The sequence below is a fragment of the Juglans regia genome, chromosome 6 (assembly GCF_001411555.2).
Source record: "Juglans regia cultivar Chandler chromosome 6, Walnut 2.0, whole genome shotgun sequence".
NCBI classification, from domain to species: domain Eukaryota; kingdom Viridiplantae; phylum Streptophyta; class Magnoliopsida; order Fagales; family Juglandaceae; genus Juglans; species Juglans regia.
This window is the reverse complement of record NC_049906.1, coordinates 38,071,529-38,090,515: the sequence shown is the minus strand read 5'-3', so window position 1 is coordinate 38,090,515 and position 18,987 is coordinate 38,071,529. Positions and strand designations below refer to the sequence as shown.

Here is an 18,987-nt window from a genome sequence, read left to right as displayed (position 1 = left end):
TAGGGGGTACGAATTTATACGTGGATATGTATGGTTGAACGTACGGCTCTCAGCTGTAAATAAATGGTTTTGGTTCTGATTCACTTGTTTTTCTATATCATTGAAGAGAAATGCTTTGGTGGCCACTCTGACTTTTCATCTTGAACAAAGTACTTCTTCATGCCATGTTATATCCCCAGTGAATGATTCATACCTAGCTACTGTTGAGTTGCAAGATTATTGGTGTTACACAGGTCATCTTGGAGTGAGAATTTTCTGACTTTAGTAAATTAATCTTGCAGAATAATCTTCTTTAGATCCCCAAGTTGATTGACTTTTTACTTCTCTCAGCATGTATACACGGACACTCAGAATATGATATAAATGAACCGTGCAGAATAGTCTCCTTAAAGGAAGAGGGTGCATTGTTCTAGTCTTGCTCATGGGATGTAGCACACAGTGACACACCACCAATTAGGCTGTTACTCCCGTCTATCTACCTGAACCCCATGTAGCTTACTAATCGGCAACTTTCTCTAATGTCTGCATCTATTTACTTGCACACAGTTATTTTATCTATGGGGGCAGAGTAATTGCTAACAACCTCCTATGGGCATTTCCATGGATGCAACTCGACAAGAATTGGGGTCTGAACCCACACAAACACATTGTAATCGTATTTCCGACAGTATGTAATCGAATGTAGGACTCTGTCCCCCATGTCTTCATCCAAGAATTACATAAGTACTGCGTTGTATTAAGCTGTCACTGAAAAAAAAAAACAAAACAAATTTGCAGATACTTTTTCCTTTAGGTAGAAGAGTAAAAAGAGACGGGACAGACTGTTCACAAAAGAACTCAGAAGAATAAAAAGAGTTGATTCTTGACAGTAGAAGAAATCTGTGCTCTAACTCTGTGAAAAAACACTCAAGGTTGGCAGTAGTTCCTATCGTCTTTTCTTCTAACGGAGCCGTAAGAGGATTTGGAAGCTGCTATGAACAAAGAATTCTCTGTCCGTGAATGTTTCTTTGGAAATGAGATTTTCCTTTGGTGAAAACAAGCACTAGAGGAAGCACCTTTCAACTTATGCATTGCGCAGCTGCAGTTGCGATGGTACGGCCTCCGCTCAATCTCCTTGTCCTGCATTGATAAGCATCCATCAAACACACATCGAAGCATCGTCTCTGCTGCTCCAGCGGCCATTCTGTCTTCTCTCTCTCTCTCTCTCACCCTTTTCCCGAGCCCCCCTTGAGTTTGTGAATAGTATTTTGTGTGGGAATGGGACCGGGATGGAGGTGGGGAGAGAGATCGAGGTTGCAAAAGAGTGACTTGAAATGTTTTTGAAACCATTGAATGCTTTCTAAAGCATTTATATTGGTCAGGGGCGACGTAACTGAGTGGGAATGTGGGTGTAATCAAGAGAGAAACCGTGTTTGTGTGGTTCAGCCGCGTAGAAGTCGAGAGAAATTTGGGGAGGCAGGTTCTTGACAAACTAGTTACGCAACAAAGGCAAACGTTTTCACCTATGAAGTTTAGATTCTGATACTGGGGCCCAGGTTAAGGTCAGAGAGAGAGAGAGTCTTGGCAAAGGTGGGGAAAGTAAGCAAGTCAGCTTCACTTGGCATGTGTCCTGTTCAGGCTTTGCCTTGCAAATGGCTTCATTCGGCTAAGATTGTTCTGCTTTGCTTAAAACTCATTTCACATACGGTTCTTTTAGCCTAGAGATTTGGGCTACTCCTAGCATAGATTACTCCGGAATGTTTATTCTGCAACTACATACCTTGTTAGACTCAAAAGGAGTACTACAACATGATTAGTAAGTCTTTTGTCCCACTAATCAAATTTTAAGACATAACAATAACTATGCTTTGGCTTGATTGTGATGGCTCTTGTTTTGTTTGTGCTGATTCCTGAACACACGTTAATGTTGTTGGTGAAGGTCTTGGTTTTGGTTTCAAACCTAGCTAGGTGAGCATCTGGTTGTAAGTGACATGATGTGAGTCTGACCCAAGATGATCAACAGGCAATTGGTTTTAAGTGACCTGTGAGTCTGACCCAAGATGGTTGTGTTGAAGTTGGAAGATGATGAAACAAAGAGTTGAATGATGTGTAAAAGTAAGAAACATGCAAGGCCTGTATCGATGCCTTCGTTTTGCTGTTTTGTTGTTATTTAGTGGGATATGTAGTACTGATGGACAAATACAAACTCTCTCTCTCTCTCTCTCTTGTAATCTTAAGCAGAAGCTTTGGCAATATACCCTGGATCTCTTATTTCTATATAATTTTCTTATTGTTGGTTTTAAAAAAATAAGAAAAGCGGATGAATATATAAATTGAAACAGAGTACTGGTATATACGTATTGTGGTTTCACTGATCATTTGACCTCTTCCAACAGCTTGGTGTGTTATTTTAGCATTCTTATTAATTCCCATTCTCATTCCTTTAGGAATTAGAATTTCCACTCCACAAAAGATAGGTAAACGCCAACAGAAACAATTAAAAGGAATACTACCTTTAACTTGAGTGTTAGCAGCATTTTCAAGTAATGCTAGATATAGTTTTAGAGTGTGTAAACACCATATACCTTTTGAAAAAAAAATAAGATCTATTATTAAAAATTATTATTTTTTCACGTAGGTTCCAGATTTATCCATTTTTTTCAAATGATGTGTGCGAGACTTGTATACCTTGAGATTGCAAAGATCATTTTTCTAGCACCTTCCCCCCGGCCACCAACCATTGTTGACAAGCTCCCCTCATTTGATTTTTCTTATAGGAGGACATGATCTGCTCTATTGAAACAAATGACGGCCTCTATTTGAAGAAGGATATAAAAAAATATTGTATATGTATCATTACTATTTTAATTATAAGATGGTATCACACCAAAACTAGCTATCTTAAAGTTGATCTTTAGTTTGAAAGATCTATGTCCTAGTAAATGAGAATGAATGACCAATTTAACTTTAACATGCTGAGGGAGTACTAGTGCAAGAGATGATGATCTCAAGTAAATAGAAAGTGTTAAAAATGGATAAGCTAAAACGTTTAAGTACTCGTAAAGATGGACTGGTCATGCTAGTTAAACCCATGATCAAGAGCTAATGCATGCTTGCTGGCCTCGATTAATTTTCCCAACCATGCTGTACCAAACCAATTAATGCTGCCGGCATTGTCGTTAAAAGGGGAGAAAATCCGGCAAATTAATAGGTAAGAAGTGAAACTGGAGGCTGTAATATTTGTTTTAAGGATAAAGTACTGCATTTATGTTATTGTAATTGTATATCAATTGGCCGCATGATGTTGTACGCAGATTTCGTTCATTCAATATCTTTTTTTAAATTTGGGACAATCTGGAAACGACAGTACACAAGACAATGTCTACATAAATTTTTGCAGAATGTAGGGTTCAAGCCGGAAGAAACCCATGCGTTCTTTCCTCGAGCATTATCTTGAGGATCGAGCACCAGAGGAGGAAAAATAGTGAAAGAAATACATAAAATCGTCTGCTCACTTCCTAACCTTCTTCTTCTTCTTCTTCCTCTTCTTCTAAATGAGCCATAGCAAGCTTATGGAAATATCTGTCATATTGTCATGTGCAGAGACAAACCTCCATTAGCATATATCTTCGATCTCAATCTCTTCTATTTGACATGTCAGGAAAAGAACTTTGATAAGGCCGGGATTTGGAAACTGTTGTGAGGGACAAGGAACAATCTGTCCACGAATGTTTCTTTGGGAATGAGATGTTCCTTTGATGAGAACAAGCATTAGAGGAACCGGCTTTCAACTTATGCAGTGCACAGCTGCAGTAGCGGTGGTAGGGCCTCCTCTCCTTCTCCATGTCCTGCATTGATAAACATCCATCAAAGACGCAATATCGAAGCATCATCTCTGCTGCTCCAGAGCCCATTAATCAATTCTCAGTACTGAAGATATATATATATATATATATATATATGTGAATAATGTTGGTGGACAATTAATATGTGTGCGCGCGTTTCTGTGGTTTCTCTAAGTTTTGAAACTACTGCATGCATGCTTATGCTTTATAAGGCGTCATATATATAGAGAGCATGCCTGGAATAAGGGACAAGGACTACTACTGGGTAGTAGTACTGTACAAAGAAAAGTCTTGTGCTCATATGCACCGTTCAACTCGAGAGATCTAACAAGTGCTTCTACAGGACTGATCATTAAGACAAACATTTTCTCTAGGTATTTAAGTTTCACTTCTCTAATGTTGGGTGTCTGAATTTTCCATAGAGAGAGAGAGAGAGAGAGAGAGAGAGAGAGAGATGCTTAGGAATTGAGGAAACATCGGTTTGACATATTATTCTTGTTTATAGTAGTGGGGTTAGGCCTTTTTTTAGGAGAAAAAACAAAACAGAAGCATAGATTGATCCGGAAAAGAGAGTATATAAATCTCAGTAGTTTTGAGGATACCAAGTTAGCGGTTTTGTCATGTGTAGGAGCTAGGCGACTCTTTTTATGCAACAAAGAGATGACACATTTGAATAAGCAAACATATATGCATCCGGCCGCTAATTAATCGTTATTATTGAACTTCATGATTTCGTTACATGATTCTAGTCAAAGAAAATACTTTAGCTACAAGATGATTACATAAAAATAAATCTATAAATTGATATGGCATGACATGACACGTTAGATTGTAAAATTACTTTTATTATAAAATAGATTTAACGGATTCCATGAAGCCACATCAGTTTGTAGGTTTATTTTGTGTAATCTCTTTGTATCTGTAGCAGTTCTCTTTCCTTAATGACATGATGTCTAATTAGCTAGCTAGGTGATAACAATATGTCATAAAATCAATGCATGGCAGTGAGAAAAATTGCAAAATCCCATGAACATTGTTCCTTTTTTTCTTATAATCTAATTTGGCCTTTAATCATGCATTGGCTCCAAAAGGTAAAAATACTCTTTTTTTAGTTTGTTTTGCTTTTGACACACCACTTTCCTTGTTTTGAACTTTTCTTGTTTATATAGCAAGTATATAATATGAACAAACATATCAATTTGAGGAGTGGTGATCATGAGAAGTGCTATAAATACGAATGGATTATATGAAAGGAGGCCAAAATTAAAGTTTTATGTGCTTATTTTCAAACATTTTCTGATTAAGTAGTATATGTTTCTTCTCATTAGAGTCCTAACTCATTAATATCCCTAGCTACATGATATATAGGTTAGGCGTAGAGGTGATACATGCACCTTCCGGGAGGGCAGTCCCCAGCCGTGCATGGGTGGGGGCTGAGTTTGGCCCCAAGCTCGCCTCCCGTGGGTAGGTGCCCCCGTCCGAATGTCGGGAGAGGATTGGCCCTTTATTCCATCTGCCCATTGCCACCATGCAGCGTGTAGTATCACAGGACGAGTTTTTCATATATATATATATATATATAGAGAGAGAGAGAGAGAGAGACTTGGGGCTGGGGTTGACGGCGAGAGGGAGAGAGTCCAAGAGACCGAGAGGCTATGGCAAGAGACCAACAAAGAAAGAGAGAGAGAGGAAAGAAGTGCAGCACGAGGCCGAATAAGGTTGTGTTTGGATGTTGAAGTGAGTTGAGTTGAGATGATAAAATATTATTAGAATATTATTTTTTAATATTATTATTATTTTGAGATTTGAAAAAGTTGAATTGTTTATTATATTTTGTGTTGGAATTTGAAAAAGTTGTAATGATGAGTTGAGATGAGTTGAGAGGAGTTTGGTAACCAAACGAAACCTAAGTTAAGTTCAAAACCTAACCTAAGCAAAACGACATCGTTTTATTAAAAAGAATATGTTATTTTTTAAATATATCATATATGTAATACATATATATATTTATATATTTAATGGGTTGGGCAAACAGGAGAAATCTGGGTGGGCCCACAAGGCCCAGCCCAGCACTCGTCCCCAACATTTCCACTGAGTGGGCACCCACCCGTCTTTCTACCCCCGACGAGGGCTGGGCAGACCGGATGCGGGAGCCAGCTCAACAAGCCTAGTTTGGCAGACATCAATGCATGCTAATTAAGGAAAGCCACATCTTTAATTAATTAATGGAGTACCCAATTGTTAGGTCAAGATCATATGGTACTCAACTAAAAATAATAATAATAAATTATGAGTAATGCTATAGCAATCGTAGAGTATGCAAGTATCGTGTAATTATTTTGAAAAAAATTAGGTTTATTATGAAAAAATTAATTTTTTTTTTTCATATAGGTCTCATATTTTTTCATTTTTTTTTAAATAATTATGCAACTCTTGCGCATTCACAAATGCAATTATCATTTATCATAAATTATTGCCAGTCACGCCGGCCCTGCACGTGGCGGCCAACTTCAGCCACACCATGATAGACAAGGAGATCTAGTTGTGTATTTATTGATCAATAATTATAATAAGAATATTAATAATAATAGCTAGAAAAGGCTTTTTATACGTTCAATTAATTATATTAAAATATATATAGACTGGGAATCGTTTGTCTTAATTTTGACTTTTTAAATACAAAAGTACTCTATCATTACTCTATATTTATCTCTTGATGATCACAGGATCACTTTTAATATTCTAATTTAAATCATGAATTATAAGTAATAGGAATTATAAAAATGGGATCGATCGAGGACATGTCGACAGACGTATAATTGTAAGAGTGTATATTTATCAAAAAAATAAAAATTATAAAAAAATATTATTATATATATATGTGTGTGTGCGTGCCATTGTCTTGGAAATGCTTTCTTAAATCCATTGATTATATATATAAACTAAAGATTGAAAAATTTAAATGCATGTAATATCAACTAGCTGTGAACATTTTCATTTTCCAAGCTCCAAATTAAAGCTAGCTTGTCAATGGAGGTCAAGCTGATCATTGCCTATCCAATTGAACTTAATCCAAAAGTTACATGAACAAGATCTGTGGAGGAAAGTTTTCATTTGCATGGATTCGATCTTCATAATTATAAGATGATCTATCAAATACAGACGAAAGGATTTTTATTTAAAATCATTTCATCATATATATACAAAATCCATTTGCACGAGACCATCCATATATATATAAGATCCTCTTGTGGGTCTATAAACATAATTAAACCATACGTTCATGACAAATCTTAACCCATCATATTCATATTTCTTCAAAGAACTGAATTATACGTACTGATGATCATCATTCAAAGAACAATATATAGCCAGATTCAGATCTTGAATAATAAAACATACTCATCCTGATCATCTACATGAATATGATCACACAAACTCGACCGATGATGAGGCCTCCCTGCGTTCTGCGGCAGCCCCCACCGGCACCACAGGCGCTGGTGAAGAAGAAGGCGAACTTGAATGACTAGAAGAAGAAGCTGATTGCAAGGCCAAGGATCTTTCACTCCAGGACCTCCTGATGGGGTAGGATACGTTCTTTTTGCAGCACCAGGCCGAGTATGCAGCATTGGAGCTACCAGCTTTACGCGACTTATTGTGGAGGGCACATGCACAATTCCGATGGTAAGGCCGGCGCTCAATCCCAGTGTCACAGCCTGCAATGCAACCCTCGTACACACATCTCAACAGTCCCTCCGCCGCGGCTCCGGTACTACTGGCCATGTATGTCGACCCTTACTGGCCGCCACCACCGCTGCCTGCCTATCAATATTAATTACGCGCACCACCTAATTCAAAGATTTTTTCTTTACAGGCGCTGTTGGATAGCAGAGGTGGGCATTTATAGAAGCAGTTAAGAGGGTCATATATATAAGAGAAAAAGAAAGGAGAAAGAGCGTGGCGTTGTCATGAAGCGGAATAGGCGGCATTTAAAGAGTCGTACAAGACAGAGGTGTCATGTGAATTGGTAGCAAGCTCATGTAGTGCTAGCTAGCTAGCTAGCTTGGCTCATGTCCTGGCGCATGTGCGCGCGCGAGTGTGTCTGTGTGACCTTCCACCAATTAATTGGTAGCTACGCGGTAGTCAAGAAAAAGCAGGGGACCTCAATCATAGTAATGCCTTTGAAAAAATCTCTTCAAAGGGTTTGAAAATTCTAAAAGCAGTATATATATATATATATATATATATATATATATATATATATGAAGTGTTGTTTTCAAATTGAGTAATTCAATTATTCGAAATTAAAAAAAAAAAGAAAAAAAGATCTCAATCTATAAACATCTTTCTCGTTATATCTAATTAATATTGAACTCATGAAGAAAAAGCAGAAAGGGAATCTTCTCATTAAAAAAGAAAAAGAAAAAAAGAAAAAGAATATTGCTCCTTTACCAGTTAGATATTCCTGAATTATTATTAATTGACAATTTGAAATTGATTCTTTGCTAGTTGTGAATTGGCTGGAAAAAAGGATATTACACAGCCACGAGTACGTACATGCATGGAACTTATATATAATTTGAATTATGGCACTACAAGAAAAATGAGCTTTTGTGGCCATTTAATTGTGGTGAAAAGGCTATTTGTGATCAAAACAGATTCATTTTAACTGTAAATAGTCATTTCGTTGGAATTAAATGGCTACAAATAAGCAATTTTCTTATAGTGTAGCATGACCATACTCTGGAGCTGGCTGTTCATGATAGAAAAATTCTACGTACGTGCAGAAGCCTTACACTACATAGATTCGTCTAATCAATATGTGATTTGTCATTTTTATTCTTATATCTTAATGCTTAAATTTGTGTACATGTGTTTAAATAGAAGGACAAAAATGATAAATCATATATTGATTAGGTGAATCAATGTAGTGTAAGGCTTCCAGCTTGCAGCAATTCTTCTCGTGATAATCCCTTTGAGAATTGTTACCGAAACAGTTGAATAGTTTATATGTTAATTAATTTAGACAAGGGGTGGTAATGCAAGTAAGTACAGATTATATCAAGGGAATATCATCTGTTAAGAATTCATGATTTTTAATTATATGATTGCTTTGTGAAGAAGAAAGAATAAAGATGATGCATGATCTAGTTTATGGGATTACAGCTTGATCTGTTGTAGAGATATTGACAAAGAATAGAGATGCATGAATTAAGAGGAAAGATGGGGGATCGAGCTGGCCTGCTTAATGCATGCTTGTAGGAGAAGCACACCAAAGTACGTACAGATGATGCCCCTTGCTGATCTTGGATTATGTCCTCCAGATTCCATACCAACTTTACCTAATTAAATTGCTTGGGTTAGAGACCCAACTTTCATTGCTCATTTGTCTCCTCCAATTAGGACAAATGAGATGATCTCTTCCAAGCTGTAAATACCAAAAACCTGAGAAACCAAGTACTACTTGAACCAGAAGAAACGTCCTACATGATGCATGCTAACATGAAAAAATCAATGCTACTGAGCTTAATTTAGGGTTTTCTTAAATTCCAATAGGATGGCTAGCTGCTTCCCTTTCTTAAGTTCCCCATTTTTTAAATGTGTACATTAGTCCTTCCTCGATCGATATGAATTAAGAAAATTCTATTTATAAGCTGTTGTGGATAATATATCTAGCAAATCGCTTATATGTCAAGATTTGGTTTAGAAGATAAAATTTAAAATATAAATCTTACAAATCAAATATTATTATATAAGTGAGGTAGATACGACATATAGTGCCCATCAGTTTGTAAATAAAAAAACTCCAATATATAGCAACGATATATGAAATGAAAAACAAATTCTAAAACATTGGGCCCACCCCATACTCATTGTAAATTGTAATCTCAACCAATCCCTTGAATAGCAATATGGATCAGAGATATTAACAAGTCGAGTCAAATGAAATTTTGATAGATCAATCTCTATTTGTTTAATTCTTAAATTTCCCATTTTTCTTTAAATTTCTAAAAAAATTGACACTTATTTTGTCTTTCTCTCGTTTAGAGGCCAAAGTGGCTTCCTTCCTACAAAGTAAAGACACATTTTGCTTCATGAAATTGTTCTTTGTTTTATTGGCTTGCAATAGATTGGTCATTGGTGCTTTGTGATTCTCAAGTGTTGTGGTGATCTAATTGTCCTCTGATGACAGAGGATATAACTAAATTATAGGATAAACTGTCTCTAACAGAAGAGGAGATTAGGGATGTGGTCGTAAGGAATGATGATCTGCATGCTACTTTGGAATGGGGCAAGTTTTGTCTGGTTGGCAAAATTATTATAGACAAAAGAATCAATCGAGAGGCCTTCAAATCTACCATGTTGAAAGTATGGAAACTTGATTCAGTAATGAATTTTATAGAGGTGGGTTTGAACCTATTCATATTGGAATTTGCTTCTGAAATTGCACTCCAACATGTTTGGGATGGGCATCCTTGTTTGTTTGATCAATGTCTTGTCTGTTTTAAATACTTTGATGGCCTTACCACTCCATCTAATATGGTTTTTAAGTATATTTATTTTTGGGTTCAACTGCATAACTTGCCTTTTGGTTGTATGAATTATGAAGTTGGATTCCAAGTTGGTGGCTCAATTGGTCAAGTGCTTCATGTTGAAATGGATGACATGGGAACTGGGTGGGGAAGGTATTTACTTATGCTTACTATGGTTGATTTTACTAAGCATTTGATACATGGTGAGATGCTTAATATTGAAGGTAGAAGAATTTTTATACAGTTCAAGTATGAAAGAATTCCCATGATTTGCTTCTATTGTGGTATGATTTCTCATGCTACTATGGGATGCCCTCGAAAAGTTATTACTGGTCCTAAGGCAATGGCAAATAATATGCAATATGGAAATTGGTTGAGAGCATCTGGAGCAGTCTCATACATGGGACACAATATGTTTGTGACAATTCTTCCTCCATGGATGGGAGCAAGCATACAGTTTCTACAGATCTGTAGGAGATAACTATTCTGAGCAGTTATTTGGCAATTACAAGAATAATAGTATGGGATTGGTTGGAAAGGGAGTTATGTCCATGTGTCAAGATATTGAGGATAGAGGCATCTCTGAGGAAACCGACATAACTGTCCCAATGAAATAATCTAATCTAACTGCAACTGGTGATGGCTTGTGGATCAAGCATAGATTTATAAAAATCTACATAGGTGATGGCTTTTGCTGCTATGCATTACCTCCCATGATGTGAAAGACTACTGGAGGCTCAAAACTGGATGAAGTCTCATGCAATTCTCTACTGAAATGGAAGAGGCAGATTAGAAATGGGGATAAGAAGAGGACTGTTGGATCTATAAAGGCTGTGAGGACTCACAAGAGGAAGTCTGCATTAAAAGGTACTAACTTATCTTCTAGTTTTCCTTAAAAAATAAATGGGAAAACTAGATCTAATAGTCAGGATATTTGTGTATCGGTGGAGGCTATTATGCAGCCCCGACGGAAAGAATGAGGCTTTTAAGTTGGGACTATAGGGGGATTGGCAACTCTCGAACAGTTTAAGATCTTGATTGTATGGTCAAGATTCATAAGCCATCTATTGTTTGCTTAATGGAAACAAAAGTCTTACATTATAAAGTAGAATATTTGAAAGGTAGATTGGGTTTTCAAGGCTTATTTACGGTGGATGAGATTGGTTTGAGTGAGGGTTTGGTACTGTTTTGGAAGGGAGACTTGTCATTAAATATTCAGTCTTTCTCACAAAGGCATATTAATGCATGGGTGAACCTTGAGGATGATATCAACTGGATATTGACTTGCTTCTATGTCATCCAAAAACTGACCAAAGAATGACTAGCTATAATATATTGCGATCTCATAAGCAGATTGACCCCCATAAATGGTTATGTATAGGTAGTTTTAATGAACTTTTATATGGTTATGAGAAATGTGGAGGGGCAGGGAGACATTCTAACCAAATGAACTAGTTTTAACAATGTTTGCTGGACTGCCAATTAAGTGATTTGGAATTCAGTTGTGGTTTTTTTAGCATGAACACTAAAGCTACAACAAAGGCCCATCTTATGGAAATTGTTGGGCTCCAAAGCACCTCTAATCTTGATAAGTATCTAGGCATGCCTAGCTTGGTAGGCAAATCTTGTGTAATGGCATTTCAGAGCATCATTGATAAAGTTAGGAGCAAGATTGGAAACTGGAAGAACAAATTTATGTCTCAAGCAGGAAGGGAAGTCTTAATTAAAGCTGTACTTCAGTCAGTATCAACTTATTGCATGAGTGTGTTTCTCTTGCCAAAAACTTTGTGTAAGAAACTTGGTGGCAAATTTTTGATGGGGTGAAGTAGAAGGTAAAAATAGAATGCATTGGGCTACATGGAATGACTTATCTACTAGAAAACAGGTGGGAGGATGTGGTTTTAGAGACTTAACAAGTTTTAATCATGCTCTACTTGCTAAACAGGCATGGAGATTTTTATCTGTACCAAATTCTTTGCCTAGCAGAATTTTCAAAGCCAAGTATTTTACAACATCATCAATTTTCCAAACTCAATTGGGGTCAAAACCATCTTTTGTGTGGAGAAGCATATGACAAGCACAAAACTTGCTAAATGAGGGGCTTATATGGCGTGTGGGGAATGGTAGAACTATATAGATATGGCAGGATAAATGGATACCAAGGGGGAGATCCTGTATGATCCAATCTCCTAAACAATATCTAGATCCTAATGCTCTTGTAGTGGAGCTGGTTGATTAGCAATCTGGTTGGTGGAATGTGGAGTTGGTGAAAATAATATTTAATGAAACTGATTCTGTTGCAATTTTACAGCTTCCAGTGAGTATCCTTGGTAGAGCAGATCAGCTAATCTGGAAAGGTACTCCTAATGGTATTTTTTTTCTTCTGTTAAGAGTGCCTATCATATGTATATGGCAATGAAGTTGGAAAGAAAGGGTGAAACTTCAACCAAAAAGGATTATGTGAGGTGTTGGGTTCAGCTTTGGTCATTACCCATAGCCAATGTAGTTAAGAACTTTTTTATGGAGAGCTTGTACTAATTCTCTTCTCGCAAAAATGATTTTTCAGAAGAGGGGTGTTATTGATGACCCGCTGTGTCCTATTTGTTTAAGAGATTTGTTTAAGAGAGAATAAATCTACTGGCCAGATACTATGGTCATGCCCTGCTGCTATGGACGTTTGGATGCTTGGCTCAAAGAGTTTGCAAAAATTGTCTATTGTTCAGCTTGATTTTACTCATATTTTTAATCAGGTGTTGGAAAGATTGAAAGGGATGGATCTGGCCTATTTTGCATACATAGCTCGAGCCTTATGGACTAGAAGGAATTTTTTCATTCATGAAGGAAAATTCTAGCATCCATCATCATTGTTTCAGTATGCAGTCAATGACTGCAATACCTATCAACAAGCCATGGAGACTGTTTCAAACACAATTGGACTAGCTTTACCTTGTATCACTCAGTGGGAGTTACCTTAAAGGGATTGAGTAAAGCTCAATTGGGATGTGACAATCCAGAAAGAGGTACATAAGATTGGAATAGGTATTGTGATAAGGGATTGGGATGGTGTTGTGCTTTTGAGCATGATGAAACCCTTGAATTATTCTTTTGATTCTACTTTGGATGAGGCAATGGGGCTATGGGAAGTAGTTAAGTTGTGCAAGGAATTGAGCCTTAGTAAGTGTATTTGTGCACTTTGTTTTTTTTTTTTTTTAAAGCAAGTTAAGCATTGTCTAGATAAACTAAACTGTTATAAGGATACAAGATTCAATAGGGTGGGAGTTCTCGACAGTCTTAAAAAAAAAAAACAAAAAGCAGCACCATAATAAAAAAAAAATAAAAAAGGGGTAAGTCAAAAGCATGACTCCAACCCAATCCCACAAGGGGATGCCGCTCAAAAGCGGTTTTAACATAGTCTGGTAAATAAACTATAAACCTACGACTAAATCCATAGTCAAGAGAGGTGAGCTGCATTTTGTTGATTTGGTCCAACTGTAAGAGATTATCATGACCATATTGTCTTGATCGCTCGTTAGGGAAAGCAAGAACATAGGAGAATAGCAACTAGAAGATGACCCGATACACCAGCTAAAGACCGCCACAGAAAGCAGTGGCTTGTAAAATACACACGCCACATTGAGCAAGAAATGAGCATGCAGATTTGAAAGATCTGAGGCTGCTGGCCATGGTGGAGCTGCACGTAGCGATTGGAAACCCCTTTTGATACGGAGGCACGTAAGGCCCACGCGCACTTTAAGCAGCACATGTGCCACTGGTTTGGACATTTTTCTTCTTCCATCCGACATATTGGTGGTTGGGGAGACTATTGGAGAGGAGCATGGTGGTCGAAAAATGCCGACAAGCAGCAAATCAGAATAACTTGTTACTATCGTCGAAAAATATACAAAACAATTGAACCCCCTTTCGGGGGCGGGGGAGTGACGACACTCTGATGGCTGGCTTGTTGAGAAACGGGAGAGAAAATTGAGATACGTGAGTTTTACTGTATTTGTACACTTGTTAAAATTGATTGTAATTATCAATAATCTAAGGTCTTTTTTTAAATATATATATATATATATTTAAATAAATAAATATAATAATAATAATAATATTTAAAAAAAAAAAAACTGACGCTTGAACCATCTGAGTTCAGAAGCTGAGGGGGCCATTATGGTCAATCGGGGCACAAGACTTAAAACTCCTTTAGCTTTTCCAGTTTCCACACTCCCGAAGAAAAACCGACCATATAAAATTTGGAGAGCCCTCAGATTCCTTAACCCCTCTCTTCGTCGGTGCTTCTTTCTCACACAGAGAGGCCGATCTCTTCATTTTCGTGTCTCTCTCCTTCTTCCGGAGGTAAAGGTTAGTTAGATCCGTACTTTATCTTGACCCTGCGGTGAAGGTCAGTTAGATCCGTACTTTATCTTGACCCTTTTTCATTTTCTGTTATCTTCGTTTTTTTCCTATTCGTTTAGATTCACACTTCAAGAACTGTGTTTTATTTCAGTGCTTTCATATCTGAATCTGCAATTAAACCCAAAGCTCACGTAGAATTTGGGCTTATTTTTCTGTTTTTCATACGTTTTCTGTACTGGGTTTTCCAGATCTGACACACGTTGTTCAAGAATGGGGGTTTTCAATCAACTTAGAATCTGGGTATTGACCATCTGCTTGGTTTTCCAATCCGGGTATGGGTTTTACCTCCCGGGTAGTTACCCTCACAAATACGGTGTCGGTGACGATTTATGGGTGAAAGTGAATTCCCTTACTTCCATCGATACGGAAATGCCCTTTAGCTATTACAGTTTGCCGTTTTGTACGCCCGATGGGGGTATCAAGGACAGTGCTGAGAATCTTGGCGAGCTTCTAATGGGGGATCGGATTGAAAACTCTCCGTATCGGTTCAATATGTACAAGAATGAGACTGAGATCTTTTTGTGCAAGTCCGATCCATTATCGGCTGAAAAGTTTAACATTTTGAAGGATAGAATTGATGAGATGTATCAGGTTAATTTGATTCTTGATAATTTGCCTGCAATTCGGTATACTACAAAGAAGGAGGGTTATGTTTTGTGGTGGACAGGGTACCCTGTTGGAGTTAAGCTTCAAGATGTTTACTATATATTTAACCATTTGAAGTTTAATGTACTCGTTCATAAGTATGATGAGACCAATGTAGCACGTGTAATGGGGACTGGTGATGCACCTGATATGATCCCATCAGTTGGGAAGACGGAATCCAATGTGCCCGGGTACATGGTTGTTGGATTTGAGGTGATACCTTGCAGTGTTACGCATAATGTTGATTCAGTGAAGAATTTGAAAAAATATGGCAAGTACCCCACTGCTGTGAAATGTGATCCCAACACTGTGTCTATGCCAATCAAGGAAGGGCAGCCAATTGTCTTCACGTATGAGGTCACGTTTGAGGAGAGTGACATTAAGTGGCCGTCACGTTGGGATGCTTATTTGAAGATGGAGGGATCGAAAGTCCATTGGTTCTCCATTTTGAATTCTCTAATGGTGATCACCTTCCTTGCTGGTATTGTTCTCGTCATTTTCCTGAGGACTGTTAGGCGGGATCTGACCCGTTATGAGGAGCTTGACAAGGAGGCACAAGCACAGATGAATGAGGAGCTATCTGGATGGAAGCTTGTTGTGGGGGATGTTTTCCGTACCCCAACCAATCCTTCCCTTTTGTGTATCATGGTTGGAGATGGGGTTCAGATTCTTGGAATGGCTGTTGTTACAATATTGTTTGCAGCTCTTGGATTCATGTCACCAGCATCACGTGGAACACTTGTTACAGGTATGCTATTTTTCTATATGATACTTGGTATTGCAGCTGGTTATGTTGCTGTTCGTCTGTGGAGGACAATTGGCGGTGGCGATCACAACGGATGGGTTTCAGTCTCATGGAAAGCTGCTTGTTTCTTCCCTGGTATTGCCTTTTTGATCCTCACGACTTTGAATTTCCTCTTGTGGGGAAGTCACAGCACAGGAGCCATTCCATTTTCTCTTTTTGTCATCCTGCTTCTCCTCTGGTTCTGCATCTCAGTACCACTTACCTTAGTTGGCGGATACTTTGGAGCAAAGGCATCTCCTATTGAATTCCCTGTTCGAACGAACCAGATTCCTCGGGAAATACCAGCTCAGAAATATCCTTCTTGGTTACTTGTTCTAGGCGCTGGCACACTTCCTTTTGGCACCCTTTTCATTGAGCTCTTCTTTATAATGTCTAGCATTTGGTTGGGCCGTGTATACTATGTCTTCGGGTTCCTCTTTATTGTTTTGATTCTCCTCGTGGTGGTTTGTGCTGAAGTATCTTTGGTTTTGACCTACATGCATCTCTGTGTGGAGGACTGGAAATGGTGGTGGAAGTCATTTTTTGCTTCTGGTTCTGTTGCCATATACATCTTCTTGTACTCTGTTAACTATCTTGTATTCGACCTGAAGAGTTTGAGTGGACCTGTCTCAGCCACTCTTTATTTGGGATATTCACTCTTCATGGTTGTAGCAATCATGCTGGCAACGGGCACAGTCGGGTTCCTTTCGTCATTCTGGTTCGTGCATTACTTGTTCTCTTCGGTGAAGCTGGATTGAAGAACATACTCTGCTCAAAAGAGCACTTTGAAGAGCATTGTTGGTCATTCGAGGAGACAGAGTGTGACCCTTCAAAGATGTTCCTCGGTGTTTACTGTTCTACAGTTTATTTTGCTAGGGAACTAGGAAATGTAATGACAATAATTTGTCCAGATTTGCTTAATTCTTTATTAGCTGGAAATCACTGCATGATACTTGCCACCAAAGTTTATTTGCATTCTGGGGGACAGGAGGCATCAGAATTTGGTGGTAGTTCGTATGGGATCTTAGTGTAAACTTTTGGACTTCAGATCTGTTTGGTTTGAAATGTTAAAGGTACAATATTTTTTCTTTTTTTTTTTTTGTCGGAGTAGTTTTGGACTATTTTGACTTGTTATGCGTTTCTGATTTATCTGCTTGTTTGTATGAGCATGCATTATGAATCCAGACTCTTTCTAGTTATTCATGTTAGGTAGATCTTGTACTCACCACATTCTTGAAGTGGCGGAATTTGTGTTTGAAGCCACACACTGATACAATGCAATTCACAAGTCCCTGGCCAGTGCAAATTGGTGTTTTAACCATAAGCGTCATCAGAATATCTTTTGGGTGTCTTAAGATTTGTCCTCTCCTATGGATCTCATGCTCATGGCATCTCGTTTTCAATTTTCTTGGCAATCCTTGTTGGTTTCCGAAATTCTATCCTTTTTGTTAATTTTAATTTTTGTGGTCGAGTTAATCGTGAGGTCTTGCTCCTATTGTCCCCCATGAAATGGTCATGGGTTGTTTGGCTAGTCATGGACTCATTTGCGCATACACTGTTTGCACAGAAATCTATAAAATTGTTCTTGCTGTCGAGTTTGGAGAAGATGATTGGTGTTTGGTTGCAGTTACGAAATGAGTTTGTTTCTCCAGCTAAGGATAGCACTACTCGATTTTGGTTTTGAATAGACTGATTTGTGATCATTTCGAGTAATGCTACAGCTAAAAAGAGATTGTATAAAAGTAAATTCATAAATTTATGATATAGTTTTATATAGTATGTTATATCTATTTTACAATTGCAGGCATGCTTTATAAGGCTTTATATATATATATATATATATAAGGGAACTAGCTAGCTAGCTACCAACCATTAATTAATTACATTAAGTATTAGATTAATATATGGTTCGAGCTAGGAGCTGTACGTAATACTATCAACCATTTAGATGAAATTAGATTCAGAGCGATCGATCGAGTAATATATATGCAATATTTGCACGCATGAATTAACAAAGCTCCCCAAATCAAGACACTTAATTATTAATAGAACTGTGCATGATCTACTGCATCATATATATATATATATATATTTATATATATTTGGACTACTAAATGATCATCTATCAAATAATACGTACATGAGATCATGAAAGGATTTTTATTTAAAATCATTTCATCGATCCTTGATCATATACAAAACCCATTTGCAATATCAGACCATCCTGCATCCATAAGATCCTGATATTGTGAGTCTATAAACATAATTAAGCAGTGCCATTTATGGATAAAAAAACAAAAAACAAAACGTTTACATTAACCCACGATTCATATTTCTTCAAAAAAACTGAATTATACTGATTATCATTTAAAAAAAAAAAAAAGAATTGCCAGATTCAGATCTTGAATAGAACATACTCGTCCTGATCTTCATTACGATCACACAAACTCGACTGATGATGATTATTAGCTGGCTTCCCTGCAGCAGCCCCCACCACATGAGCTGGTGAAGAAGACGGCGAGGAATGGTTAGAAGAATTAGAAGCTGCGTGCAAGAGCAAGGAGCCCTCACTCCAGGACCTCCTGATGGGGTAGGATACGTTCTTTTTGCAGCACTTGGAGATCAATGCAGCATTGGAGCTACCTTTACGGGACTTATCGTGGAGTGCACAGCCACAATTCCGATGATAAGGCCGGCGCTCAATCTCTGTGTCACAACCTGCAATACAACCCTCGTAAACACATCTCAATAATCCCTCCGCCGCGGCTCCGGCACTACTGGCCAT

The 18,987-nt window shown here is 37.7% G+C and overlaps 3 protein-coding genes across 5 annotated transcripts; 1 reads left to right on the top strand and 2 right to left on the bottom strand.

The window, feature by feature from the left end:
• Positions 1-7,058: 7,058 nt before the first annotated feature.
• On the bottom strand, positions 7,059-7,777 carry LOC108983161. Its single transcript, XM_018954715.2, has one exon. It carries the CDS (start codon positions 7,605-7,607, stop codon positions 7,254-7,256), a length of 354 nt encoding a protein of 117 aa, XP_018810260.1. The 5' UTR covers positions 7,608-7,777; the 3' UTR covers positions 7,059-7,253.
• Positions 7,778-14,529: 6,752 nt separating this feature from the next.
• On the top strand, positions 14,530-17,303 carry LOC109015699 (transmembrane 9 superfamily member 11-like). 3 transcript variants are annotated; one of them, XM_018960375.2, is made up of 2 exons: positions 14,530-14,713; positions 14,962-17,303. In XM_018960375.2, the coding sequence occupies exon 2, from the start codon at positions 14,984-14,986 to the stop codon at positions 16,958-16,960; it is 1,977 nt and encodes a 658-aa protein (XP_018815920.1). In that variant the 5' UTR covers positions 14,530-14,713; positions 14,962-14,983; the 3' UTR covers positions 16,961-17,303. The 3 variants fall into 3 exon arrangements, with proteins under 3 accessions (XP_018815920.1, XP_018853716.1, XP_018853717.1); XM_018998171.2 differs by having other exon boundaries at positions 14,530-14,719; XM_018998172.2 differs by having other exon boundaries at positions 14,533-14,759.
• A 1,294-nt stretch (positions 17,304-18,597) lies between these two features.
• LOC109015698 lies at positions 18,598-18,987 on the bottom strand. Its single transcript, XM_018998169.2, has one exon. It carries the CDS (start codon positions 18,985-18,987, stop codon positions 18,598-18,600), a length of 390 nt encoding a protein of 129 aa, XP_018853714.1.